The sequence below is a fragment of the Stegodyphus dumicola genome, chromosome 12 (genome assembly GCF_044657685.1).
Source record: "Stegodyphus dumicola isolate Sdum_Otavi_A_Nest chromosome 12, ASM4465768v1".
NCBI classification, from domain to species: Eukaryota; Metazoa; Arthropoda; class Arachnida; order Araneae; family Eresidae; genus Stegodyphus; species Stegodyphus dumicola.
Genome location: NC_140779.1, coordinates 87,723,796 through 87,748,253, shown reverse-complemented (window position 1 = coordinate 87,748,253; position 24,458 = coordinate 87,723,796). Strand labels below are relative to the sequence as shown.

General features: G+C 32.8%; 1 protein-coding gene across 1 annotated transcript in view; it reads left to right on the top strand.

Moving 5' to 3' along the window:
* LOC118200827 (cell adhesion molecule Dscam1-like) overlaps positions 1-24,458 on the top strand; it is a 1,398,975-nt gene that overhangs the window by 1,349,744 nt on the left and 24,773 nt on the right. The window contains exons 27-29 of the mRNA XM_085827411.1: positions 674-859; positions 12,863-13,156; positions 22,612-22,767. Coding sequence (XP_085683537.1) covers positions 674-859; positions 12,863-13,156; positions 22,612-22,767 — 636 coding nt within the window. The remainder of the gene's footprint in view (positions 1-673; positions 860-12,862; positions 13,157-22,611; positions 22,768-24,458) is intronic.

The window sequence follows — 24,458 nt, the reverse complement described above, 5'->3', positions numbered from 1 at the left end:
TCTTCCAGACCCTCTTGCAACCACGTCTCTCATTGCAACATAGGCCATTTCAAAACACGCAGACACGAACTATCGAGCAATTAAACCGCTCCAGCAAAAGAGTTTTCAACGTCAAAAGGGTTGCCATACAACACGCAATCGCTTCAAAAACTAGCGCAGAACACATATCGCCACATTTGGTGATCTTAGGGCGCATTGAAGACTAGAGGCAAATAATTAGTAATTAATTTGATTTTTAAATTAGTAATGATTTTAATAGTAATTTTATTTATTTATTTACTCTTGTTCTTCTTTCCTGGAGGTCTTCCATAGGGTTCCGGCACTTTTAGAAATTAAGCCCTAAATAATACATAGTGCCTGTATGTCAAATAAAAAACTAATCAAGTATCAAACCTAATGAAAAATTTTCCAAACGATTGATTTTTTATTTATATAAACGTATATTTCTCTCTTAAAATAATTCACTAATTAAAAACTTGAATGTGTATTTTCGGATATTACTCTTTAAACTGTACGAAGGTTATTTCAGATAAATTTCTGAAGGTTGTTAAATATCCTAAAAGGGAAAGACTCCTTGAGTTATTAATATCTGACTTGGTGTATTACGACGTGTTTCATAATTATAAATACAGTATGTTTAGGAGAATAACAAGTCTCATGTGCTTTGCAACAGGTTTCGTGATACGCCACAAGCGTGAATATGGGCAGTGGGAAGAAACTAAAACATCCTCCAAAGCGAACTCTTTTACCCTGCAGAATCTACAGTGTGGCACCAAATATTATGTTTATGTAGCAGCTATAGGAAAAAACGGAGAGGGAGAACCTAGTGAAGTAGTTACAGCTAAAACTGAAGGAAGTGGTAAGTAGAAGCTAATGATTTTAATTGTCTTGCATAATAAACAATTTTGTAGCTAAGATTTCCCACTGTGTCAATATTTGAAGCGGAATATGCCGATAAAGAGTGTACATAAAATTCTGATGACTTTTATAGACCGGATAACGTTTTCTTTCAACGCCGATGACTGGGTTTATTTGTTTATTTGTTTATGGAAAAGCACTCGAGGGTTATCTGCCTAAGGAGAGGGGCGCCTTCGTGGAGGACTTTCTAAGGGAAACTGGTTCTTTATATATTTTAAACATAAGGAAAACGCCCATGCATCCATCCCATTTGCCGGGTTCGAACCCCGCACCGAACTACCAGTGGTCAGCAATTTAATCGCTGATAGGCCGACGGCAGATGAAATAATTCGTAAGCTATAGTACAAATGAATAAAAAAATCAACATGCGATGTGAGTAGTTGTATGAGCAGAAAAATGCTTCAAATAATCAATTGTTTACGTGAAATCGCTTGATTTCACCTAAGGCGGTTTTTCAGAAAATAATATATATATAAAATTTGTTGTTATGATGTGTAGTAAATGTTTTGTAGCACTGGCAGGAATCTGCATTTTCAACGGAAATAATTTTTCAAGGGAATTTACACTTATTGCATTCTATGTAGTATAGAAAAACATTTTTAAATAGCTACTTCACTTAAATTTTCAAAAAATATCAAAGCTTCACACAGCATCAAATTCATAATAAAAGCTTCAAAATATGGTGTGTATACAAACAGAATTTAGAATTAATACACTGAACGTTCATTATAAAGAGATAATTTCCATGGACTAAAATTTCCATGGATCTACGAATTTAATCTAATACTTGGGGAATTTGGTACTGCTTATTTATCAATACTGAACCAAAACATTATCCTCCTCTGCCGGTGTGTGTTACAAATCTTAAAATCATAACAAACGGAAGAAGGAGTTTCTATTGTACCCAACGTACAAAAATAAGTACATGTCTCTCTGTTAATATCGCGATTTGGTTATAATAATATCCTAAACTCAAATCTACAAACATTTTCGGTTTGCAATGGATGCAATTAGCTTCCTAACAACTTACGAAGCACGCCAACATCTGTCAACAGCTCCTTGACAATTATTGCAATCGACTTGAACAAGCAAAGTGGCGCTAACACAGTACAGGATCCAGTACCCTCCAATAATATTCCACTTTTATATTACATTGCTTGCCATTCAATTAGCCTAACTTCTGGTCTGAGCGAGGCGAGGCGAGGGAAAAAAACGAGGCGAGGGTCTCATGACGAGGCGAGGGAAAAAAACAGAATTTATTTTTTTAATTAATTATTAGTAAATCTGACAACACAGTTCCTTTATAAAGACATTTCAATACAACGATCATTCCGTTACAACGGCAGGTGTAAAACATGCCAGTTTGATGAACGTACTAACGACCACAACGGCCCTTACGGACACGAGAGGTCGTTATAATGAGCATCGACTGTATAGCTTAAAAACAAAATTTTATCTATTTCTGCATCTTAAAAACAAACACTTAAAAAAAATTAAAAAATATCCAAGGATTTATTACTGAAAAATTCTAATCAACGCCTATTATAGTTCAGGTTCAAACACATAAATCTTAAAATCTGTATTATTTTTCAACAGAGGAAAAATTATTTTCATTGGGGAAAATTTTTCACTCTGTGAAAGTAACAAGTAGTTTATCTTAAGTTATTTATTTATGCTTTGGATGGAATTCTAATAATTTAATTGATTACGAACTTGTATAATTTTTTTTTTCAATATCACATCGGAATCATCGAACTATCTCATCAAAATTAATAAAAGGAAAAGCTAGTTTAGAATGAAAGTTGTAGTTAGAAATTTGGCAATATTTTATGGACTAAGACGAGAAAGAAAAGTTAGATAAAACCCGAGGGAAAAAAAACGCTGATGTAAAATAATAGCTTTTAAACTAATAAAATTAAAGATACGGCACAAGCAAACTGACAGAAAATGTCAAATAAACTGACAACTCTTGCACATAAAGGACGCTAAAAATATTGCTTAACTTTTTACGTTTACCATAAAAATTTTGATATATTTCATTAAAGATTTCATGCATCATTCATCTTAACATCAATCATTTAACTTATATATTAGAACTTATTTGCTTTATAGAAATTAATGTAACAATTGCGTGCGTGTTACCGTTTTACTGAGTTATTCTGGACGAACCTCAAAATTTTTCTTTCGTTTGCTTAACAATGTGGGTAATGGGCAAATTTATTTCTGAATATGTTTTTACAAATTTTTACAATTATTATACGAGTGGAATTTTACTCGGTACGATTTTAAAATATTGAATATTATTATTTATTACTTTTGAGTATTCAAGTTATAAAAACAAGCTGTATTTTTATTATTTATTTTTTTCCCCTGGCGGGTTCCAGTCGTTTATAGGCATAGGCCACTACTAAACCCGGATGCGGTAATTTCTTTATTAGTGAGGCATGTAATAGGTGGGCCATCGTTGCCTCCGGTGAACGGATGGACAAATCACTTCCCTGCCTCCTCCGGGATTCGAACCCTGGCCCTTCGGTACGGCAGTCAGAGTCACTAACCACTTTCCCGTCTGAGCGGAATTTTATTTTTCATAGTAAAGTAGAAAAATTATATTATATGTTTTCTTCTAATCTTTGAGTTTTCATTTACTCATTTAAAAAATAATTCACATAGGCAGAATCTTTGACCTACCCTTCCTTCAAACAATGCATTGGACAACGAACATTTTAAACATTTCAAATTTAACTGGCAGTTCCAACAATTATCTGTTTGCTTAGTCTATTCACTATGGAAACATATTATGGTTACCCAGCTCATAACATTATGTTTATTTAACTAAATATAACTCAAAATGAGTTGAGTAATTTTTTAGTAAACTAAACCTCCTTGTACTGTTACCTCCTTGTACGAACTAAAAGAAGTATTGTAATCGCAAAAATCTTCGGGTATCACATTTCAACTAAAATTTACATGACGTCTGTATGTACGTACGTAAGTATGTATGTATCTCGCATAACTCAAAAACGAGTAGCCTCAGAACGTTGAAATTTTGTGTATGGGATTGCTATAACATGTAGTTGGGCACCTCCATTTTTGGTTGCAATCGGGGGCATCAAAAGTATATGTGTGTATATACATATATATACAGGGCGATTCTAATTTTTTTTACAAATTAAGAGGGATGATAGTATTCATCCAGATCAGCAATAATTACCATACAACATAGGGTTACATTCCACTCTGAGAGAGGCAGAAAAGAGGAATATTAGAATTCGAACCTGAACTTGTGTCGGAAGAGCGAATGAACGAGACCAAAATTTGCGCAATCAGCTTAGTGAAAAACTAACAGAGGATGCACAAAACGGATAAAACCAAAAACTTGGCTTTCAAGTGTTAATTCGAGCTCAGGCTTTGATGGCAAACACTCAAATGCACATCTTTGGTTTGAAAGGTCTCAAACTCGCAAACGATTTTAACAAGTTAATTATCTAATCAATGGCTGAATATTATCAACAAACTCCAACTTCTGCTGTATGCCGAGATCAAAATGGAAAGTTCATGTTGTGTTCCGGCTGTCAGAACTGCGTGTCCCATAAGTAGTAGAATGAGCGCAGCGCAGTAAGTCCAGAGGGACAGGCTAAAAGATGGCAAAGGGGAGAAAAAACTATCTTAATGGTATCAAATCTACCTTGAGTTAATTGATAATATTAAGCCCTGGATTAAACGATTAACTTGTTGCCATCGTTTGCGAGGTTGAGACCTTGCGAACCAAAGATATGCATTTAAGTGTTTGCCATCAAAGTCTGAGCTTGAATTAACACTTTAAAGCCAAGTTTTCAGTTTTATCCGTTTTGTGCATTCTCTGGTGAGTTTTTACACTAAACTGATTGCGCAACTTTTGGTCTCGTTCATTCGCTCTCCCAACACTGTTGTTAAGTTCAGGCTGGAGCTCTAATATGCCTCTTTTCTGCCTGTCAGAGTGGAATGCGACCCCATGTTCTATGGTAATTATTCCTCATCTGGATGCGTACTATCACCCCTCTTAATTTGTAAAAACAATTTAGAATCACCCTGTATATTTAATGGCGCACATTTTTGCTTTAAAAAATGATTGAATTAATTTTTTTTTATCTTCCGGTTAAGGTTTTTATGCTTTAATTTAATCTCCACGCAATAGCTGTAGAATTTTCAGCAATTTAAAACTTACTTAAGTGCAGCTAAGCCTAATTTTTTTTAAAAAATTACCGCCATATTTTTTTACATTTGAAACTTGGCAGAATAATGAATTAAATCAGTTTCTGCACCTTCAGTCACTTTTGTGCACTGAAAAATCTGCCTTCTGACCCGCTGGTCGAAGTGATTGTTTTTGCATTGTTTTCTATTTTCTACATTTTTCAATTTTTGATAAAGATATTTTGAGGTTTTTTTTGTATTTTTGCCTTGCCGCGAAGTGATAACTGAATTAATTGAATGAGAAATATATCTAATGAAATTCGAGGAAATAAGTTTAAATGAAATGCAGCAAAAACTGCGTATAACAGCCTGTACAAGGAACTTCCTTGTACATTCTGTACAAAGAATTCATGTGGTGTCCACATCAAACTTTTATTAGTTTACTTTTGGAATCCTGTTTAATTCAGAATAAGGCATTGAAAAACCACTGAACATTTTGCGTAAACTGAAAGCCATGAAGGAACTTAAATTCTCTTCTGGTGATGTATGCAGAGTTAAATTTCGATCAAGCAAATTTGGAAGAAAATTTTGGCTAGTCTAATACGTAAAGTTCATTTAATTAGTCGAGACACCGTTTATGGCGCTTTCAATGCACAAGTTAAGCGAATATTTAATTTAATTACCTTAAATGCTAAACCAGAGACAAAATTTAAGCTTTGACTATTTCTCAATGTCAGTCAGAACTTATTCATTTATTGGTATTTCAGCAAATGATGCTAAACATATATGTCCTTAAAGCGACAAAGAATTTTGATTTGCGAATCATCTTACATTATTTCAAAATTCTAGTTAAATTCCTCGTATAGAAATAAAAATACAATATACGAAAATTAATTGAATGCTATGAATTCCACACACTAATTGCAGTATTCATAGCATTTTTGAAATTATTGGTTAAGATGTTCATCAAAACCTTTTCGTGTATGAATTATTTTTGCAGATCAGCAGATCGAAGAAATTCATTTGAAAAGCTGCCAATGGCGAAGCGATAATTAAAACCAGCCAAACTAATATGAATTCCTTCAATTTGATAAACTTTTATCTGCTACCAAAATATCAAAAATGCCTTTTTTATCAGGAAAAATACTCCTGCTTGAATCATGTTAAAAGCAGGTGACTTTCTTTGTGAATTAATGAAAACTAAACTTCAAAGTCCTTTTGGCCGAAATTAATTTTATTAATTTAAAATTTTAGGAGTACTAGTGCTTAATAATACCTTGAAAATAACTTTCTATGTTACAAATTAAAATTTTCTTTACTAGCTAAAAACATTTTAGATATATTTAAGAATTATTTGGTATTCGAATAATTTTCGTTTTGTTAAATTTTTTGCTCTTAAAAATCTTTGCAGTTCCAGAGTTCAGCGACCATTTGGGGCCGTTGGTGGGCCGTTGGGGGTCCGACGGCAGATGAAATAATTGATAAGCTCTAGTACATAGGAATTCAACATGCCACTTGGGCAGTTATATGAGCTGCAAAATGCTCCATATAATTAATTTTTTATGTTAAATTGCTCCAATTCAGCCAAGTTTTGCAGTTTTTGAATATATGCATAATACTTATTTTTCTGATCTGTAGTAAGTGTTTTGCAGTAAAAATGCGAGGAATCCGCCCTTTCAGCGGAAAATATTATTCCAGTGAATTTACAATTATTGCATTCTATGTAGTATAGAAAAAAAATTAAAAATAGCAAGCTTATATAAGTTTGCAAAAACATATCAAAGCTTTACACCGCATCAAATTCATAATAAAACATATGATGTGCATGCAGACAAAATATAGAATTAATGCACTTGACGTTCGCTAAAAAGAGATGACTTCCATGGACTGAAATAATGTTTGCCACGAAATGACTGTCTACGAAGTTGGAGAGTTATTACCTTTGGTATTGCTTAACTATCAAAACAAAGTATTATTCAAATGTAAAACTGAAGCATAACATTATTCCTCTCTGATTGTATTCTCCATATTAATCGCAGTCTCTTGCATTCACATATTAAAATCGTATACTGAAAATGAATGTTCTTGCAGTGAGTTTTGCGAATAGAGAATTTTAATGGAAACGGACTGCCAAAGGTCCTGAGGTAATCTTACCCTTACACTATACACGAGCTAAAGAATTTCACTAAACCCTAGCCGTATTGATTTTCCGAAGTATTCTATTACTGTCACCGAAAGTTCTGGCATTTTGAATTCAATTTTAACTTCTTAAAATATTCCAAGAAGTGTTCCTGAATCCTGTAAAAACCCTCTTTACCAGTAGGTTATTGGAAAATACACACGGTTTTCTTTCATTTCCTCGTGATAGTTGAGGTTTCAGGCTTCACTTATTTGGCTTCTTAGTATGTGTGAAGGGGCATGCAAAAGATCTGCTTAACAAAATGTTGGCGATATTTTTACCAATATCACTATGAGAAAAATTTTAATATTTTTTATATTTTGGCGAATGGTCTGACTACCCGCAGTTTTAGAGCATTAGAATATATGATCCACTTCCTGCTTCCAAGAGCGGAAGTAAGAGTTTCAGAATATAAATAAGTTCTTTATTCCCACTACTGTTCCAGAGAAGACGGGTACATGCGTTTTATTTATATGCTTGACAATGAAGAAGGAGATATTAATATGTGATAAAAATATATATCTGATTTAGTAAGTACTTAAAAACTATAACTTGTTGGTGCAATAAAACAAGGAGTACTATGCTGTGCGCTTGGAACAACATCTGTTTAGATCACATTTTCCAAACCTGAGCAATGTTACTTAAACAGTGCAGTATCTTTGCAAGAATTTATCCAGAATCATACAGAAACCATTAATCTGTGTAAGAATTATACCAAATCATACCAATCAACCATTTTTTACAAGTTAATTGAGGTTGTATAATTGAGTTGTATAATTGAGGTTTACAAGTTAATTGAGCTTACGTTTCGTTTTCCAATCCAAAGAAAAGTGTAAAATGCATGTCACAACCTATAAATTTCTGTATTACAATTTCATAATAATAGTATAATGCAATCTGTATCATTACAACAAATCAGTAGATACAGCAATAAAAAAATCAGAAGCCTTGCTGTCTTCTGATTTTGTTTACGTATTGGTTGCTTTTACGACGAAATCTTCAGCTCTTTTGCTGCTCCGTACTTGCTGAACGCTTTGCCTTTCAACATTAAAACAATACACTGCTCTGGTTAACAGTGTCTACATAAATCGATTTTGTTATCTCTTTGTCTCTGGTTTTTCACAACGGAGAAGATCATAATGGAACGGAGAAGATTCATAAACTTATTCATGGTGGAAGAATTATTTTTTAAATTTCAGTAAAATTTAGAAAATAATTGATAAATAGATAATGTATAAAATAGTCTAATGCAGTGTTTTACAAACTATGATCTGCGATTCACAAGGGGTCCTCGAAATTTGCCCTTGTGCTCCTAAGTTTCCAAAAAAGACCAAAAATAAAATTTTAATTAATTTTATTTACTACACTACATTTGAAAATCTCAGAGTCTGGAAATTATATATCAAGCACTTTCATCTTGGCAACTGTCTATCACGGCAAGAGTCTATCACTTTTTCTCCCAAGGCAGACATTTTATGAAATTTATTACCGATTATCCTACCTATGGACTTCCCACTGTAGTCTTGACCAGTGGTCGTCAACTCTTAGAACTTCACGGACCGCTACATATATAATTTTATATTTGGCGGACCACTAACATGAATTAAAAAAAAGGGATAAAACCTTAAATCAGACTTTAAAAACAGCGTATTAATACACAAAAAGAAAATTCAACTTTCCAATACATGTAATTCTAATTTTCATTTAATAGTATAATTTTCGAAACATTTGGTGTCAGCAGCATGCCTTTATGGAAATTCAGGCTACGCCCCTAATTAAGAGTAACAATTAAAACATAAATTCACTGATACATAAATTCGTTCACATTGAAAAATTATATCAAAAGTACAAAAATCTTACCACTGGTTTCTTGTACAGAAAGCTTCACATTTCCATATCACTGAAAAGGAACTTCACGAAAAGCAAGAACAAACCGGCAAACGCAAAGTAATGACAAAAACCTGAAAGTGTTATGTCGCCAAATTTTAATTATTGTAAACATAATAATCATCGCTTACTCATCAATGGCGCCATCGATCAACAGTTAGGCAAAACACAACGGAAACTTCCAGTGATGCAATTATAAACAAGAATGCAGATGGTTCTCATAAAAATCCATTAAGTTGCCTATAGACATGGAGAAAAACTGTGTTATTAACGACTGCAATAGTATATGTTTGTAACTCAAAAGGAAAGAGAATTCCAGTTCGCGCTATTATTGATAACAGCAGCATATCCATGGATGCCAACTCTCACTTTCAAATGTCGCTAGATACACCAGCAAAAGTAGTTAAAATGTCGCTGAATTCAGAAGGAATTTTGCTAAAAGTAGTATCTAAAATTTAAAAAACGTGTAATCGATATTCCATAATAGGTTTTGTTAATCGTCATTTTTCAAACTGAATCTTCATAAAAGTATAAAAAATGTCCCAATTTTTCTGCGGAATATCAAAACGTTTTCACGGACCACCGGTTGGCGACTTCTGGTCTTCTGAACAAAGAGGGATTTAAAGCAGTATGATTGTGATGGTTCTGTGCACATTTGGCGCTGATCGGCCAATTACCAAAAAAAGCAGAATTTAGTGTATTGTATAATGGTACTTTAAAAACTGCAATTCAGTTTTATTCTACGTAACTGTGTGAGAAAAGGTTTTCATCGCTAACTCAAATAAAACCAGAAGTACTGAAATCGACTTGGTATGTAAAGATATCAGATTCAGACTTACCAGCATACATTCAAACATATAACATCTATACAAGAACTGGCAGGTTCATTCATCTCATTAATATGAGAACCAACATTCACTTAATTTTTAGTTCATGAAGTAAAGATTATCCAAACTCTAATACCCTCGAATTATTAAGAAAGATTGCGGATTTTTTCTGTTAATTTAATATCGGTATGAAATTCAATGAATCTTAATTAACTATATTTTAAATGTATAAATGTACTTCAATTAATGTAAAAATTTCTTTCGAAAGGGATAAGAATTAGGCAGTTCTCAGAGCATTCTAATTTATAAAAGTATCCTCACTTAAAAAAGTTCTGAGAAATAGTAGAGAAATTCTATGATGATTTTAAAGTCAAGATGACCTGTTAGATTTTAAATTCATTTTTAAATATTTAAAATTAGCAGTACAGGAAGAATTGGATGAATATCAACGAAAGAAAAATTTTAATTAATATTATAAAAAAAATCAAGAATTCTGACTCTAAAAGAAAATAAAGTAAGTATTATACAGCAGTATAAGCACTGTATTGCATGTTCCTTCCTCATCCAATTGAGTTAAACGTAGAATTATTTGCATCCGTTGCAAAAAAAAATGTATACATACAGAATAAATTGAGCCACGACTACGAAACCCGGAATGCAAATGTAATTTAGCAAATTGTGTAAATGATTAAACTTGCAGCACCAAACAGCATTGTGGAGCGATGGAACGTGCGTCTGAAGTGCGCAGCTGGTAGAATGTAAAAGGACAGGTGCAGCGAGTGGCAAGCATTTACAAACGCGCTGATGGCTAAGATACACGACATTATAAAGTAAGATGCCTTTAAGACGTGCTCAGTGGCATTACGAACAGTTCTCAGACATTGAGAGGGGGCGAATCTTAAAGCTAAAAGTGGCCGGTTGGATGTACAGGCGATTCGGCTGGCATATTGGTCGAAACGATATGGTAGTTGTTTGTTGTTGGAACCAGTGGCTCAGAGAAGGCATAGTCAGCCGCTGTAGTGGCTCGAGACGTCACCGGGCCACCTACGAGCTAGTTAATTCCCCGTTAGAAAAGCTGCCACATCCACTAAAAGAGTTACGCTATCATCGATTCCACGCATTCGCCAATTCGCAGAGATATAGGAATGTATCCCTATATCCCTGCGAATATATCCTGCAGGGATATAGGAATGTATGATCTACGAAATATTTCTATATCCCTGCGAATTGGCAAATACGTTAATGATATACGATTTGCCGAAGACTTGGTGACGCTGGGCTCATATCTTGAGGTCGATTAAGACGTTTGCCGTTGGCACTCCGGAAGTAATCAGTTTATTATACTAATGTGCAGAAACAACTTTGAAAACTTAGTTTGAAAAATCTTAAGAAACTTTTGGAGAAGGATTAATAATCACAGCTTTTTTTTATATTTGGTAAAAGACTGAAATTAAGAAAGGCGAACAAGAAAAGCCAAAACAAATATATATGTAAATTTTTGCTTATCATTAAAAAAGTGTTTTATATCTCATATTTAAAACTGAAATATTATTTATTTTTTCACACAGTATTCTAGGACAAAACCACGAGTCACACATCAAAATATACACCACATTTCTAGAAAAAAAATGGTAAGAGAGACTGATGTAAAGTGCTTACTTTAAGATAGCTTAGGTTATTTCTACACGTCAAAACCACGTGGGCTAACCGCCTGAGAAGAGGAATGCCTTCGGGGAGAAATTTCTGAGGGAAATTGGCTCTTATTTACGTTACACATGAGGAAACAACCAACTGGTTTGGCTGTAGTGTTTATTCTCTTTAAATATTGCAGAGAAGTCTCTTGTTGTAGCACCGATGGGTTACTGTGCTTTCAAATTGTTTAAAAAATACTTTCTACATATCAAATACAAATGACTGATATTACCAATCGGTGGTAAGGATAAAGGTCTAGCAAGTAGTTTACTTTAAAAATAATAATATTTGTACTACATTTGCTGAATCACATTGTTCATAAAATGTGCCAACATTTTTGCACTTCGAAATAGTTCTCTTTCAGAACATAAATTCTAATATCTTAGACAAAGATTTCTGTGATACAAATTATAGAAATCTATGTTGAATTACGTAGGATAGGAAAAATTCAAATAATGGAAATTCAAGATGATTTAAATTATTTTTATTTCATTATGTGCTTATTATATTATTGAGCTTATTTTACTCAATTTCTTGTTTTATGTGAATGATTGATTGAAGATTTGCATAGAGTTGTTAGAAGGGCGACGTAATACTGATTAAGATCTAGCTTGATATTCTGCTGTCTATGCTAACTTCTGTCTGTTTATGGTTTATGGCGAGTTTACGTAATTATAACTAATTGCCTGATATTTTTGTAAACACGAATCCATTTTCTACTGAAGTGTTTCTGTAACAGTTAAATCTAATTTAAATCGTTATGTAAAGTTAACTTAGGCATTTGTAATTTACGTCTGTCACATTATTTCATTTCTTACAAGAGCAAATGAAGAGATTAATGTTGTGTAACTTCCGATGTTTTTCATTTATAATTTTTATTATATATTGCTACCGAATTATATATTTTTATTTTATAGATTTTACAAGAGCGGAATTTAATATTATGTTTTTTCTTACCTTTGTTATGATACATTTTAAATATTATAGTGTAATTCGTTAGTTTCGTTTTAGCTCTAAGAAGAACGAAACTTTTTCTCGCATAAATTTATGGTAATTTCTCTTTCCCTTGCAAAAGATTTCAGAAGAATGCTTGCCTTTTATAAATTTGCGAAAACCTGTATCACCGTAAAATTTCCGAATATGCGTATTATATGAGGATTTATAATAATTATTGAATTTTCTTTTGCAGCTCCAATTGCTCCGCATAAGGATTCATTTATTGTGGCCAATTCTACATCACTCACAGTGAACCTGAGAACATGGGAAGATGGTGGATGTGGCATTAAATCATTTGTGGTGCGTTATAAGCGGCTCCATACTACAGATTGGAGGATGGCAGCCAGTTCCAGCAGTCAACAGCAAGAAAAAGTCATCATCAGGGACCTCAGTCCAGGTACATGGTACAGCATTCGTGTGACCGCTCACAATGTAGCTGGATCTACAGTAGCAGAATACGAAATAGCTACCCTTACTCTAGATGGAGGTAATAGCTTGCATCTTTTCAAACCTTTCTTTTCAAACTCTTGGACTTTGTTTATTATAATGTCATTTAATAAGCATTAAAGAAAGTGCATTATGAAGCGCAAATATTATAATTTTTTATGGCTAATAAATATAATTATAACCGTTGAGTTCTTATCAAATCTTGTCAAATAAAAAATTCTTGACCCCAGAAATCGTAACTATGTGAACCATGACTAAAATTTATGAATCTTGATTCACACACGACAGTAAAACATATATTTAAAGACGAGCAGTTGTTATTCCTGTCATTACAGGCCAGCATTTCTTTCACACTGATCGAAATATAATCAAATATCTCTGCGTATTAAGCCATCTATGCATAAAATTCTCTACAGCTACTATTAAGCATTAAATGTTAAAGTGAATACTTTTTCTAGCTGGAAGCATGAAACTTCATTTTGGCGAATGATTCTCAAAATTTAAAAACTTGAATATTAAACACAAAGCATTATTTGCTTGAGTATACCTCACAGTCTGATCAATGGATATATAAAATCATATGGATGACTCAATGATTTGATTAGTGACTCTACTGATTTTATTTTATCATTTCGCTAGGCTCTATAAATAGTTTTTACCCTTAAGAATAAGAAGAAATGCAATAATTAATAGAAGACGATTTCATTAAAACTCAGTGTTAGAAAACGAGATGGTTATATCTGTCGAGATTCTTCAAGTTCCTTTTCTAATCAAAACTTTAAAAGTAACTTTAATTAATCATTCAAGTGTTTTATTTGCCTAATGCTACTCTTGCTCCTCCTCCTCCTTTTATAATTCTTCCTGACTTTGTGAAAGAAAAGTGCTTTTATTTTAGTGCGAAAAGATTTATTCAACTCTGCTTTCTGTCATTCTCATTAATTTAGCCAGATTCGAAATAAACCTATTAACATAACAATATATCCGTAAATGGTTTATTTTAAATTTTTATTATTTCTTTTGCATAAGATAATTTAGTTTTTCGTTTCTTAATTTAGTTGTATTTGCCATCTAGTTTAAGTGCATTTCCTGTCAGTTTTATTTCAGTATCCAGAAAAGAAGACGACTGATTTATTTCTGGCTATCGTAATTTAATTATTTTGAGCTTCTAAAATGTATTATATATAAAACTGTGTTTTAAAGAATAAGTAAAGATCTCTGATTATGTAAATACATTTCATAGCATTTTTCATGCATATCAAATAAAGATTTCTGCAGATGCGAATTTATATTTTTTTTAAATCTTAAAAAGTTAATTTTTATGTAATTCATAATTGTCATTTTTAAGTAAACATTTCATTATAATCTTTCACATGCAAATAAGAATTAGAACAAATTATTTACCTTTAGCTTACTAAACAAACTTACAGAAGCGTCGAGTTGAGTCTGGTTTGTTGTAGTATACAAGAGTTAAGCAATGAAAGTTTGATCTGAAGTATAATACTTTATGAATATATAAGCCTTCTTTTAAAAACCGTTATTGCAGCAGAATTTCTTTCAAATGCCCGATATGTTTTGTCCAAACAGTAAACGTATTTTTTGAAATTTTTAAGTGCAAAACAATGGATGTTTTACTTTATGTTCTTGCAAAAGGAAATTGTTTTCCAACATTTTGCTCTGCAATAACCCCCATAAGCCAATAGTGCATAGATTTTTACTTTCTTTGATGACATAAACTAACATCGAACTCCTAACAGACATGGAGCAAATTATCGCTGTGTCTGAATTTAACAACAGACTTTAGAATGTTAAATTTTTTTTAATTCAATCAGAATGGGAACATAAAATGCTTACAAAATAAGCCACCACTTGTTGCGATGCAATTTAAAGTATCAATCAAATTCAAGAGAACTGAGAGCTTCTCACCGACGTTAAGAGTTAAATGTCGGCAGCAATAATGAAACGCCATAAATCAGAAACTCTGATTCTCTCTGAGTCTGTAAGTAACTTCGGGGTTTAAATACCGCTCCTCCTCATTAAATATTCAGCAAGATTCCAAACCTACGTTCTGGCCGGAAGTAGTAAGTTGAAGTTAAGAATTTGACAGGAAAGGAACTTTAACTTAAAATTTAACTGTTAATAAAATTAGCATAATCCTTACAACCAGAAAGACGAATGCTGAGAATCTTCCTTTTTCTAATTCTTATTCTCCATTTACGAACTATAATTACTAATGTTCAAAGTCATCCTATCTTATACTGTTGAAATTTAAACTTCACGTTCGTCTGCTGCTTATAAAGTTAGAAATCATTCAGAGTTTCTAAGCAATAAATGCACTCACTGGCTTCAAATTTGGAATGTTATACTCATCAAAATTTTAAATTCCATTATCCATCCCCTGTATGTTTCTTAAATAAATATTTTAATAATTGTAAAAAATAACTCACTACTATCTACGCATTTTATTTTAAGTAAGCATTCAAGGTATTTAAGCAGTCCTTTTATCTATATGTTAAATTTATTATTTTTTCAAATTAAAATTAAATGTACTTCATTCGATTCCAAATCCCTGGCTAACACTGAAAATAAAAATAGCCAGTGAGGGGGTAGTCACTGAACTTTATAATGTTGATGTCACGTCGTTTCTTCTTCTTCTCCGAAAATTCATTCAATAGCTTCAGTGGCCACAAGATAATATACACCCAAGAACATTAAGAATAGCGCACCAAGGAGGAAACATTGTAATGAAATGAAATTGAATGCTTATAATGATACATATGAGTGATTAATTTAATCGCAAAATCAAGACAATTAAACGACTGCAGTGTGTACAATTATCCAAATGCAGTGCACTTTCAATAGGGCATCGGACCGCCTCCTTCTGCAATACATGTCACAACATGGTCCGGCATTGAGTTGATGAGATGTCTGATATAGTCCTAAGACAGATAAGCGAACAAATCTTTAACAGCCACCTTCAAATTATGTACAAAGTGACACGGTGGTACCTGGCGTTTCAGCAGCTGCCACACATACTCTATAGGTAATAGGTCGGGGGAACGGTCCGATCATGGAAGAGCCTGAACATGACGTAGGAAATCTTGAGCAACTCTAACTATATGCGGACAAGCATTATCTTGCTGAAAAATTGCTCCATAAATCATTTATGAAAGTTCCCAAGAGGGGTCCAAGAATGTCCTCAAAATAACGCTTGTCCGTTTAGGTCCTACATACCACAATAATAGTGGACCCGCTTTTATAGATTATGGCCCCCCAGGCTATTACGCATGCTAAGCGGGAAATGTGTCGCGCGACAACGAGGGTATTAATTGTACCGTTCACCAGGATCTTCACACCTGTACGCAGTTTTCAAATGAGTCGGGATTCATCACTAAACACCGCACTAAAACTGTGGCGTTTCATATCCTCGTGGCTTGGCACCACTGTAAATGGCGTAGCCAATGCTAAAGGCAAGGGCACCTTTAGCTAAAGCCAATGCTAAGAAATGGTTTGGGAAACAACTGGCACTCCTACAACTAATTGTGACGTGGAATGATTCACTGTGGGATTCAAAAGCCCTTGACGCACGATCCTTTGATCCTCTCGCCTCGTCGCCTTCCTGATCGCTCCAGACCCAGTTCTCGGCACGTGGTACCATCTCGTGTCCAGTGCTCCCAACATGTTTTGACTTCACAATCCGAACGATCTACCTGGAGAGCAGCACGGCACGCCGGCCGACCAGCCTTCGATTTTCATTCAGGCCCCTCTCAAACTCACTTCACTATGAGAAATGTCTTCTCACACGTCTACCTGGCATTCTTCGCTTAGAAAGTCCCCCTGGAGTCGCAATATGATCTTCGCGTTTATGAATCTTCATCTATGCCCCGGTTTATATAGAGCTCACTTCCTGATTACAGCGCCGCTGCAGGGTGTGTGGTAATCGCAATGGCACCAAACTTGGATCATTTGCATATTGGATCTCACTGTATACTTACGTGCAAAATTTCGCAATTGTACCTTTCTTCCTTCTTGGTTTACTATTTTCAATGTTTTGAGTGTGTATCCTCCTTTTTTAATGAAAGGTAATATTCGTAGACTTACTACTTTCGGAAGAACGACGTTTTAAATATTTATGCCTTTGTCTCTTAACTTGAAATTAAAATAATAATCTGCGTGTCCTAATGCTAAACAGATATTCTTATATTAGATTGCATGAAAAAAGGTTAATTATTGAGATGAATATGTATTGCCCGTTATTATACGTCTGTTGTTACAAAATGAATCATATGTCTATAAATGAGTTCAACTCAGGGAAAGTTAACTATATTTACTGAAAATCATACGCTTCTTCCTTTATGGCTCAAATATTGTTAAAACGTTCAAGGTAATATAAATGCAAGAGAAGTTGTAAAGCAATCCATAAAAATTCTAAACTTCAACGGCAGGTATATAATGAGCAGAAAATTAGATTTATTTTTTCTCTGAATCTATACGCATACATATTAGAAATGATTTAATTATTTCCTTTACTAATTAAAGAACCTCCCAGACATAATAGTATATATTATAAAGAAAACAAAATGATTAGTTATATTTATAATATGGTTAACCACGGTTCTTCAATGGTTAACCAAGGTTCAGTTTAAATGCTGATTTTCATCATATTTTTATCTGAAGAAACTAGGAAACAAACTTGTGCCTTATATCTGTAAAAGGCCCAAATTTGGTATCTGTGGTTTGCCTATTTGGGAATAGATCTTGATTAAATGAAAGACCGATTTACAAATTTTTAACAGAAGTTCTTTAACCACCCGGTATTATGTGAAGGTGTGAAGATATCCTGAATCTCTAACTAGCATTTTTAGGGGTCTGTATTCCCAGAGATTTTCCTAGTAGACCATAATTCTAGAGTTAATCTCGGCTCCATAATGGGCGAATAACTTAAAAACAAAAATATCTTTCAATTAATCGTCCAGGTTATTCGTCGCAACTAATTTTATTGAATATACCTAGGGATTTAAGAAATCTGATTTGCTGCAAGCAAGCTTCCAGTAGGGAAGCTTCAAGAATTCAGTCTGATCGTCCTAGAAAAAAATGGGAATTACAGGGGACTCAACTCATATTCTAATCAATTCCATGCACAGTTTCCGATACCAGTATGTCAGATCGTAATAATCTCATACCATTATTGTGTGCAGCTTGATATGTGCATCATGATTCATCTCTGTATGCATATATATATATAAGCAAGTAGATAGATATGTATTCATTTAATTTTTGCTGTACATGGATAAGTGGCATAATAAGTCTCTACTAAATTTTATGCAAAAATGCAGAATGTTTTTTGCTATACATCACGATTAATATTAAATTTTCTAATTTACGTTTAAATTTTATGCACAAATGTATACCTAGATTCATTTGCTTTAGTGTCTGTACAGCTTATTTTAAACCTTTGTTAACGTTGTTTCTATCATATTTAATTATAATCAGTTGAAATCTTTTAAATGTTGGTGAAAGATATGTAATAAGCTAACATTTGTCAATATAATCATTACGTTTTTTTTAAGCAAGAGACATGAAAAATGTTCACTGCCCTCGCCGGTTCTCGAACCCTGGACCGCTCGAATACGTATCGAATATTCTTACAATTGCACCAAGAAAGCATGTGGAAAGAACGAAAATACATTATATATTCCCCTTTTTAAGGGCGACTGGGGATTAGGGTACCCAATCGCCAAATCATGGTGGTGACGAATCATCGTCCACCACTTTTTAAGTCGCGCGCCATTGTAGAGTCATTACGGATTTTTGTCCTCGATGGAACTCGAACTCTGTACCTCTCGAATAGAGTCGAATATATCTCCAGTTACACCATGAAGGCGTGTGTAAAGAAAGAAGAAAATGCCTTATATACTCCCCCTTTTGAAGGGCGATTGGGAATTAGAAGACCAATTTGCCAAATGTTGGTAGTGACGAATTATCGTCCACCACCTTTTAGTTCGGACGCCACTGTAGAAGCATTAAGGCTTTTGATGCAGGAGACGTGAAATTCCCTCGCCGGGATTCGAATTCTGGACCTCTCGAAAACGTGTCGAGTATGCTTCCAATTACACCCCGAAGCCATGCTTAAATGCATCATTTCAAATTAGAAATTATTTTTCACGTTTATTTAGTAAGACTTGGTTTTATATATAAGATAAAAAATATTGAAATATAGACTTTCAATTATTGATCATGCTTAATTTACCGAAATGTCAATAAAAAGATAAATTTTTACAAAATTAAAGAAATTGTGTTCAATTATATGTATAAAATATGGAAATCTCCGTATTATCAACTTTCCAAAAATTTGGAATTGCGAAATGAGTAATTTTCTCAAAAGAGTGTTCTGGAAGAGGACATCTTAAAGTAATTTAAAATATCGAGATTGAGAAAGATAAAACTTTCCGTTCGGTGTGTCAACTCACGTGTAAAATCTTTTCCAGAGGTTTTTCGTGACGCATTACTGATAAGAACAAGGAATTATTCAGGAAATTTTGAAACCCTTTAAAGCGATCTTTCAAAACCTCATAAAAAAGTTTGAAATTAGTAAAAATATATCTTTTTGGTCTCAAACAACTCTTAAAATTTAAGCTTAAAATATCGAACTATATCATGCCACTAACTTTAAATGTAGCTTTTGTTTCCACTTACTTCTCCTCATTCTAATATGCTACGAAACTGTAATGTTAGAAAACAATAAATGAAGATAAATGATTCTTAAATGAAGATAGAACACAAACTATGTTCTTCAAGAACGAATGGTAAACACAAAATCTTTTGTCAAATTGGGCAAGTTAAAATATACGGTTAGTATGGAGGCTCATGTTGGAAATGTAGCACCATTTAAGGAATAAGCGTTTGAACTTATAGCAATAGCGAAGAAATCAACTTAAAGATTTAAATAGGGTTATTTTCAAGTGCCGTTTCTACGGCACTACGAAATTCATTTAAATAAAATTTGTAAACTTCTGGATGAAATTAAATAATTATTAAAAATAATAACATAATTTCCGTATTAAGTTATCAAAATTCTTTAAATATTTTTTATTATAAACGCAGTATTTATTAAATTTTTTCACCGAGACGTTTTTGTTGTTTCTGTAGTAATTATTTGTTTTCTGTCTAACTTGACAACAGGTGAGCGCACTTAATAATTGTCAACGTTTTCGTTAAAGTTTTAGCTGAATCTTGAGTTAGTTTTGAAAATTTATCTTAAATATTTCATTGATTTTGGAGGTTTAAATTAAAGCTAGATGCAAAATCGCTAAGTGATCAGTGCAAATTCAGATTGGTTATCTATTCAGATTAAATGATTTCAATATTTAGCATGATACAGGTATCAAGGTTGAATTTTCTAATTTCATCGTTAAATGGAAAATTATTCGAACAACGTCTATTCATAGCGCGAAAAACAGAAATGCTTGTATTCAAGTCAAGACAAAGATCTGGTCTTTACGAAATGTGATAATATTTAATAAGATACATATCGTTGCGTGCGTACGGGTTCGTTATAAATTAAATGCACAAAGCCCGATGAAAAATGAATATAATTTATTATTATCACAACAAATAAAACAAAAATGCTTAAATTTCTTCAGATATTTGCACAGCACTAAAATATCTCACGTAATTATTTTTTAACTACTCAAGCGTTCAACAGAACATAATTCAAAACAGCTTAAGAAAGCTAATCCGCGAATTCACTACGGTCAACAACGAGCAGCTTTCTAAATAAACTCTTAAAACAACAACGAACTGAACTGAGAGGTTTTCCTCCTTTTTATAAGCTTTTTAAATTACGCGCGAGATTGTTCTAGCAATTTTTTGAAATCAAAAAAGATACTTATTTATTTAAATGTTAAATTCACGTGCTCTTGTATTTTTAATTTTCTCGCTTAGCTTTCTTTTATTATTCGTCACGCGCTGCACTGCACGGGGAATAAAACAATTTTATTTATAATTCTACTAACATTAACTATTTAAATACCAAATCCGTAACACTGCCCCCTTCCCAAGGACTAGACGTCCCGGTCAGTACAGACCCTGGACAGGAAGTCAAACTTACAACTATTGCATAAATGCAATAATAAACATTACATTACAATAACAAACAACATGAACAATAAATGCAATAACTAACATAAACAAATGAAATGAAGGGGGCTTTGTCCCTGAAGAACTATTGTTTTCGTTTTGAGATTTTGCGTTGGTTCACTATAAATATCCGTTTCACTTTTCAAACTGTTGCCCCCAAATATTAGAATCCTGCATTATATTTGATGAAATTAAACAATGAAAAATCTGCATAAATGTATGTATATTTCTCGCATTGTGGTAAAACAACGGTACACAGAGACATCGAATTTTGAATGGCGTAATCCTACTGCGAATATGGGCATGGAAGCCGAAATTTGGAATTCGTTTTGTTATCGATTTCATATTTTGTAAAACTTTAACGAATTTTTGATTAAAAAACTCAACAATTTCAAAGCGAGGAATGGCAACACTCTACGGGAAAAAAATTTGTATCTCCAGTATGCGAAATTATGTATCGGAAATTCTAAAGATACGCTCATCTTAAAATTATTTTGCGATATTGCTGTTGAATTGAATTTTTTTGGTTTAAGTGCGAAGAACGTGATATTTAAAAAATAAAGGTAACACACAAAACGTTAAAAAAAGTCCCTTTGGGCGTAGTGTAAAATTTGAGAGCTTTGAGATTTTTTCCTTTTCTTTAATTACTTTTTCTTTCAGTCTTTTTTATTAACTTATTTTTTAATATTTTCCCCCATTTCCAGTGCTGTTGTAGATTTACTGATTTATTTTGCTAATGCTGTAACTTACTTGTGTAAGCCTCGTGGTATATATTGTGGAGCACGAGGAGTTAAAATTAGAGTTAACAAGAACAAAAGACAAAACAAAAAGTTGAAAAAAAATGTGTTTGCAGGAACGTGTGTAGTGTTCTGCTATGTCTATAAGCTTGTCTTGATGTCCTGCAGCTACTTAAGCTGGCTCAAGGAATCAATGGTGTATCTTTAAACGTCAAGCTAGCAAGATGCTAAAACCAGAATAAAAATTTGGCAGAGTTGACACGAGTACATAACTACAATACGAGGCTGCCATAAGCTCTAACTATAAAACATTAAAACCCTCGATTTATATATACAAGAACACATTTGCAATTTCGTGAGAATTATGAAAAGAAGTTAAAATAAAGACTCAAATCATAATAACTGGTTAATTAATATAATATTTCCTTGTGATATATATTTGCTTGTGGAATTTTAATTTTGACGATCTTTGTTTTGAGAATATATGTAATCAAGATTTAAATTAAGTTGCAGTTTATCTACTGAAGGAAAAGTAAACTGAATTTTTTACTTTGTAAATAAAAGTAAAATACAAATCTATTCTAAACTATGTTTTTATGGGAGTCTTAATTCTCTTTTCAAGGTACCGTTGCTCCCATTTTAGTGCTTGAAAGCAGAGAATCCATCAACATTTGGGAAGATGTGAATATTATAGTTCCTATTGTAGCGGCTATTATTGCTCTTACTGTCGTCATAGGAGTTGCCGTATGCGTCTGTGTCAAAAAACGACACGGAGGAGGTAACTTATCTCATTTTTGTATGAATTTGTGAAGATGATCAAATGTGTTGTTATTTCTACTGAGCGTTTCATACGTTTCTACTTCTCAGTCTTTCAGTGTTTCGTAGCAGTCATAATATTTCAACGTACAATTTCTGTTCTTTCTCAAATATCACATATATTTTTTTCCTTTTCAAATACAATTTAGGAAATAAGATTAACAAGACCTGTGTGCATAGTTCTAAAACCTTAAATAAGCTATAAAATACCATCTAGCTGTTTTTGAAGGGAACGTACTGAGGAAAATCTTTAGTACTGCAAACATTGACTGCTTGTGGTGATAGAGATGTAACATTAAATTAAATAACTAATAAAAAGGAAAAAATGATGTGAAATACTTTAAAATTAACTATGTGATGGTCGCGTTTTCTGAATCAATTTTTACCCTTAAATTAATAGAAAAACGTGTAAGAGAAAGGCTCAGTTTTAGATAGTTGGACTGCAAAGAAAGATAAAATTATTGAAGCATTTTAGGAACATGTCAAAATATGACCGACAGTCTACGTATTCTAATTCAGGGAAATCCTTTAAACATCAAAAAGTCCAATATGAGAGTAATCATGCTACATTAAATCATGTGATTCATATGCGGCATGAAATCATCTGTATCATCAGGATTTTGTTCATTAAAGTAAAAGTGATCCCTATCTCTGATTGTTTTATGTAGTATTTTCACATGATGTTAAATGTTCTTGCTACACATGTGCGTACAGGTCACGGTAAATTAAATGTTCACTCACCTCATAATGTAACTAAAATATAGTCGCAACATACAATGTGATTATTCTCATATTATTCCTATTATTAAAAATTGTACTGCGGCAGAATTACTTCAGCAACACAGGTTCATATTGTAAGTATTTAAAGAGATAGCATTGTATACAACACATGAAATTATTCTTTCAAAATTCTGTACATATTATATAAAATTATGCGAATTATAATTATGCAATAATATAAAATTCCTATATGCAATATTATAAAACAAATGTAGATTATAAGCATTATAAAAATGAATATGTTTTGGTAAGTTCATTTATGTAATTTTACAGAAAGACTGCAACAATCTACTGTTTCTTGCAACATGTCATTTTATAAATTTGATTTTTGCTAACTAAGTTGAATAAACTTCCCAGTATGATAATGATTCGGAATCAAAAGTCCCAGGTGATTATTTTTCAGGGTTAATTCTTTCTCCTGAAATAAATGGAATTCTTTAGTTCACGTGACGATGCATACTCATTAAGATTATTTTAATTAACATCTTGGATCTTCCAAATATATTCCGTTCTTTTCCGAAGCGTAATTAAGGTTTTCTGAAGACATTAGTTTACCGTGAAGTGTTGATTTCTTCCTTTAAATCATTAAGATAAAAAGTGGGCAGCTGCAATATAACAAAAGCTTTTTAATCATTCAGATGGAAATTGAATAGACGATGAGTAACAAAATCTCTTCCTTTCAGAACAGTCCTACGGAATATTTTTTTATCCTTGATGTTGTTTCCAATATTGGATTTAAAGACACATTCAACTTCAAGTTAATCCATCTTCTCTTCATGAAAATTTGCTTTTGGAAAGTAATGTATTTGAATATAAAATGAATGCTCAAAATATGAATATATTGTTTAAAAAATAATTTTTTTCTAAAAATCT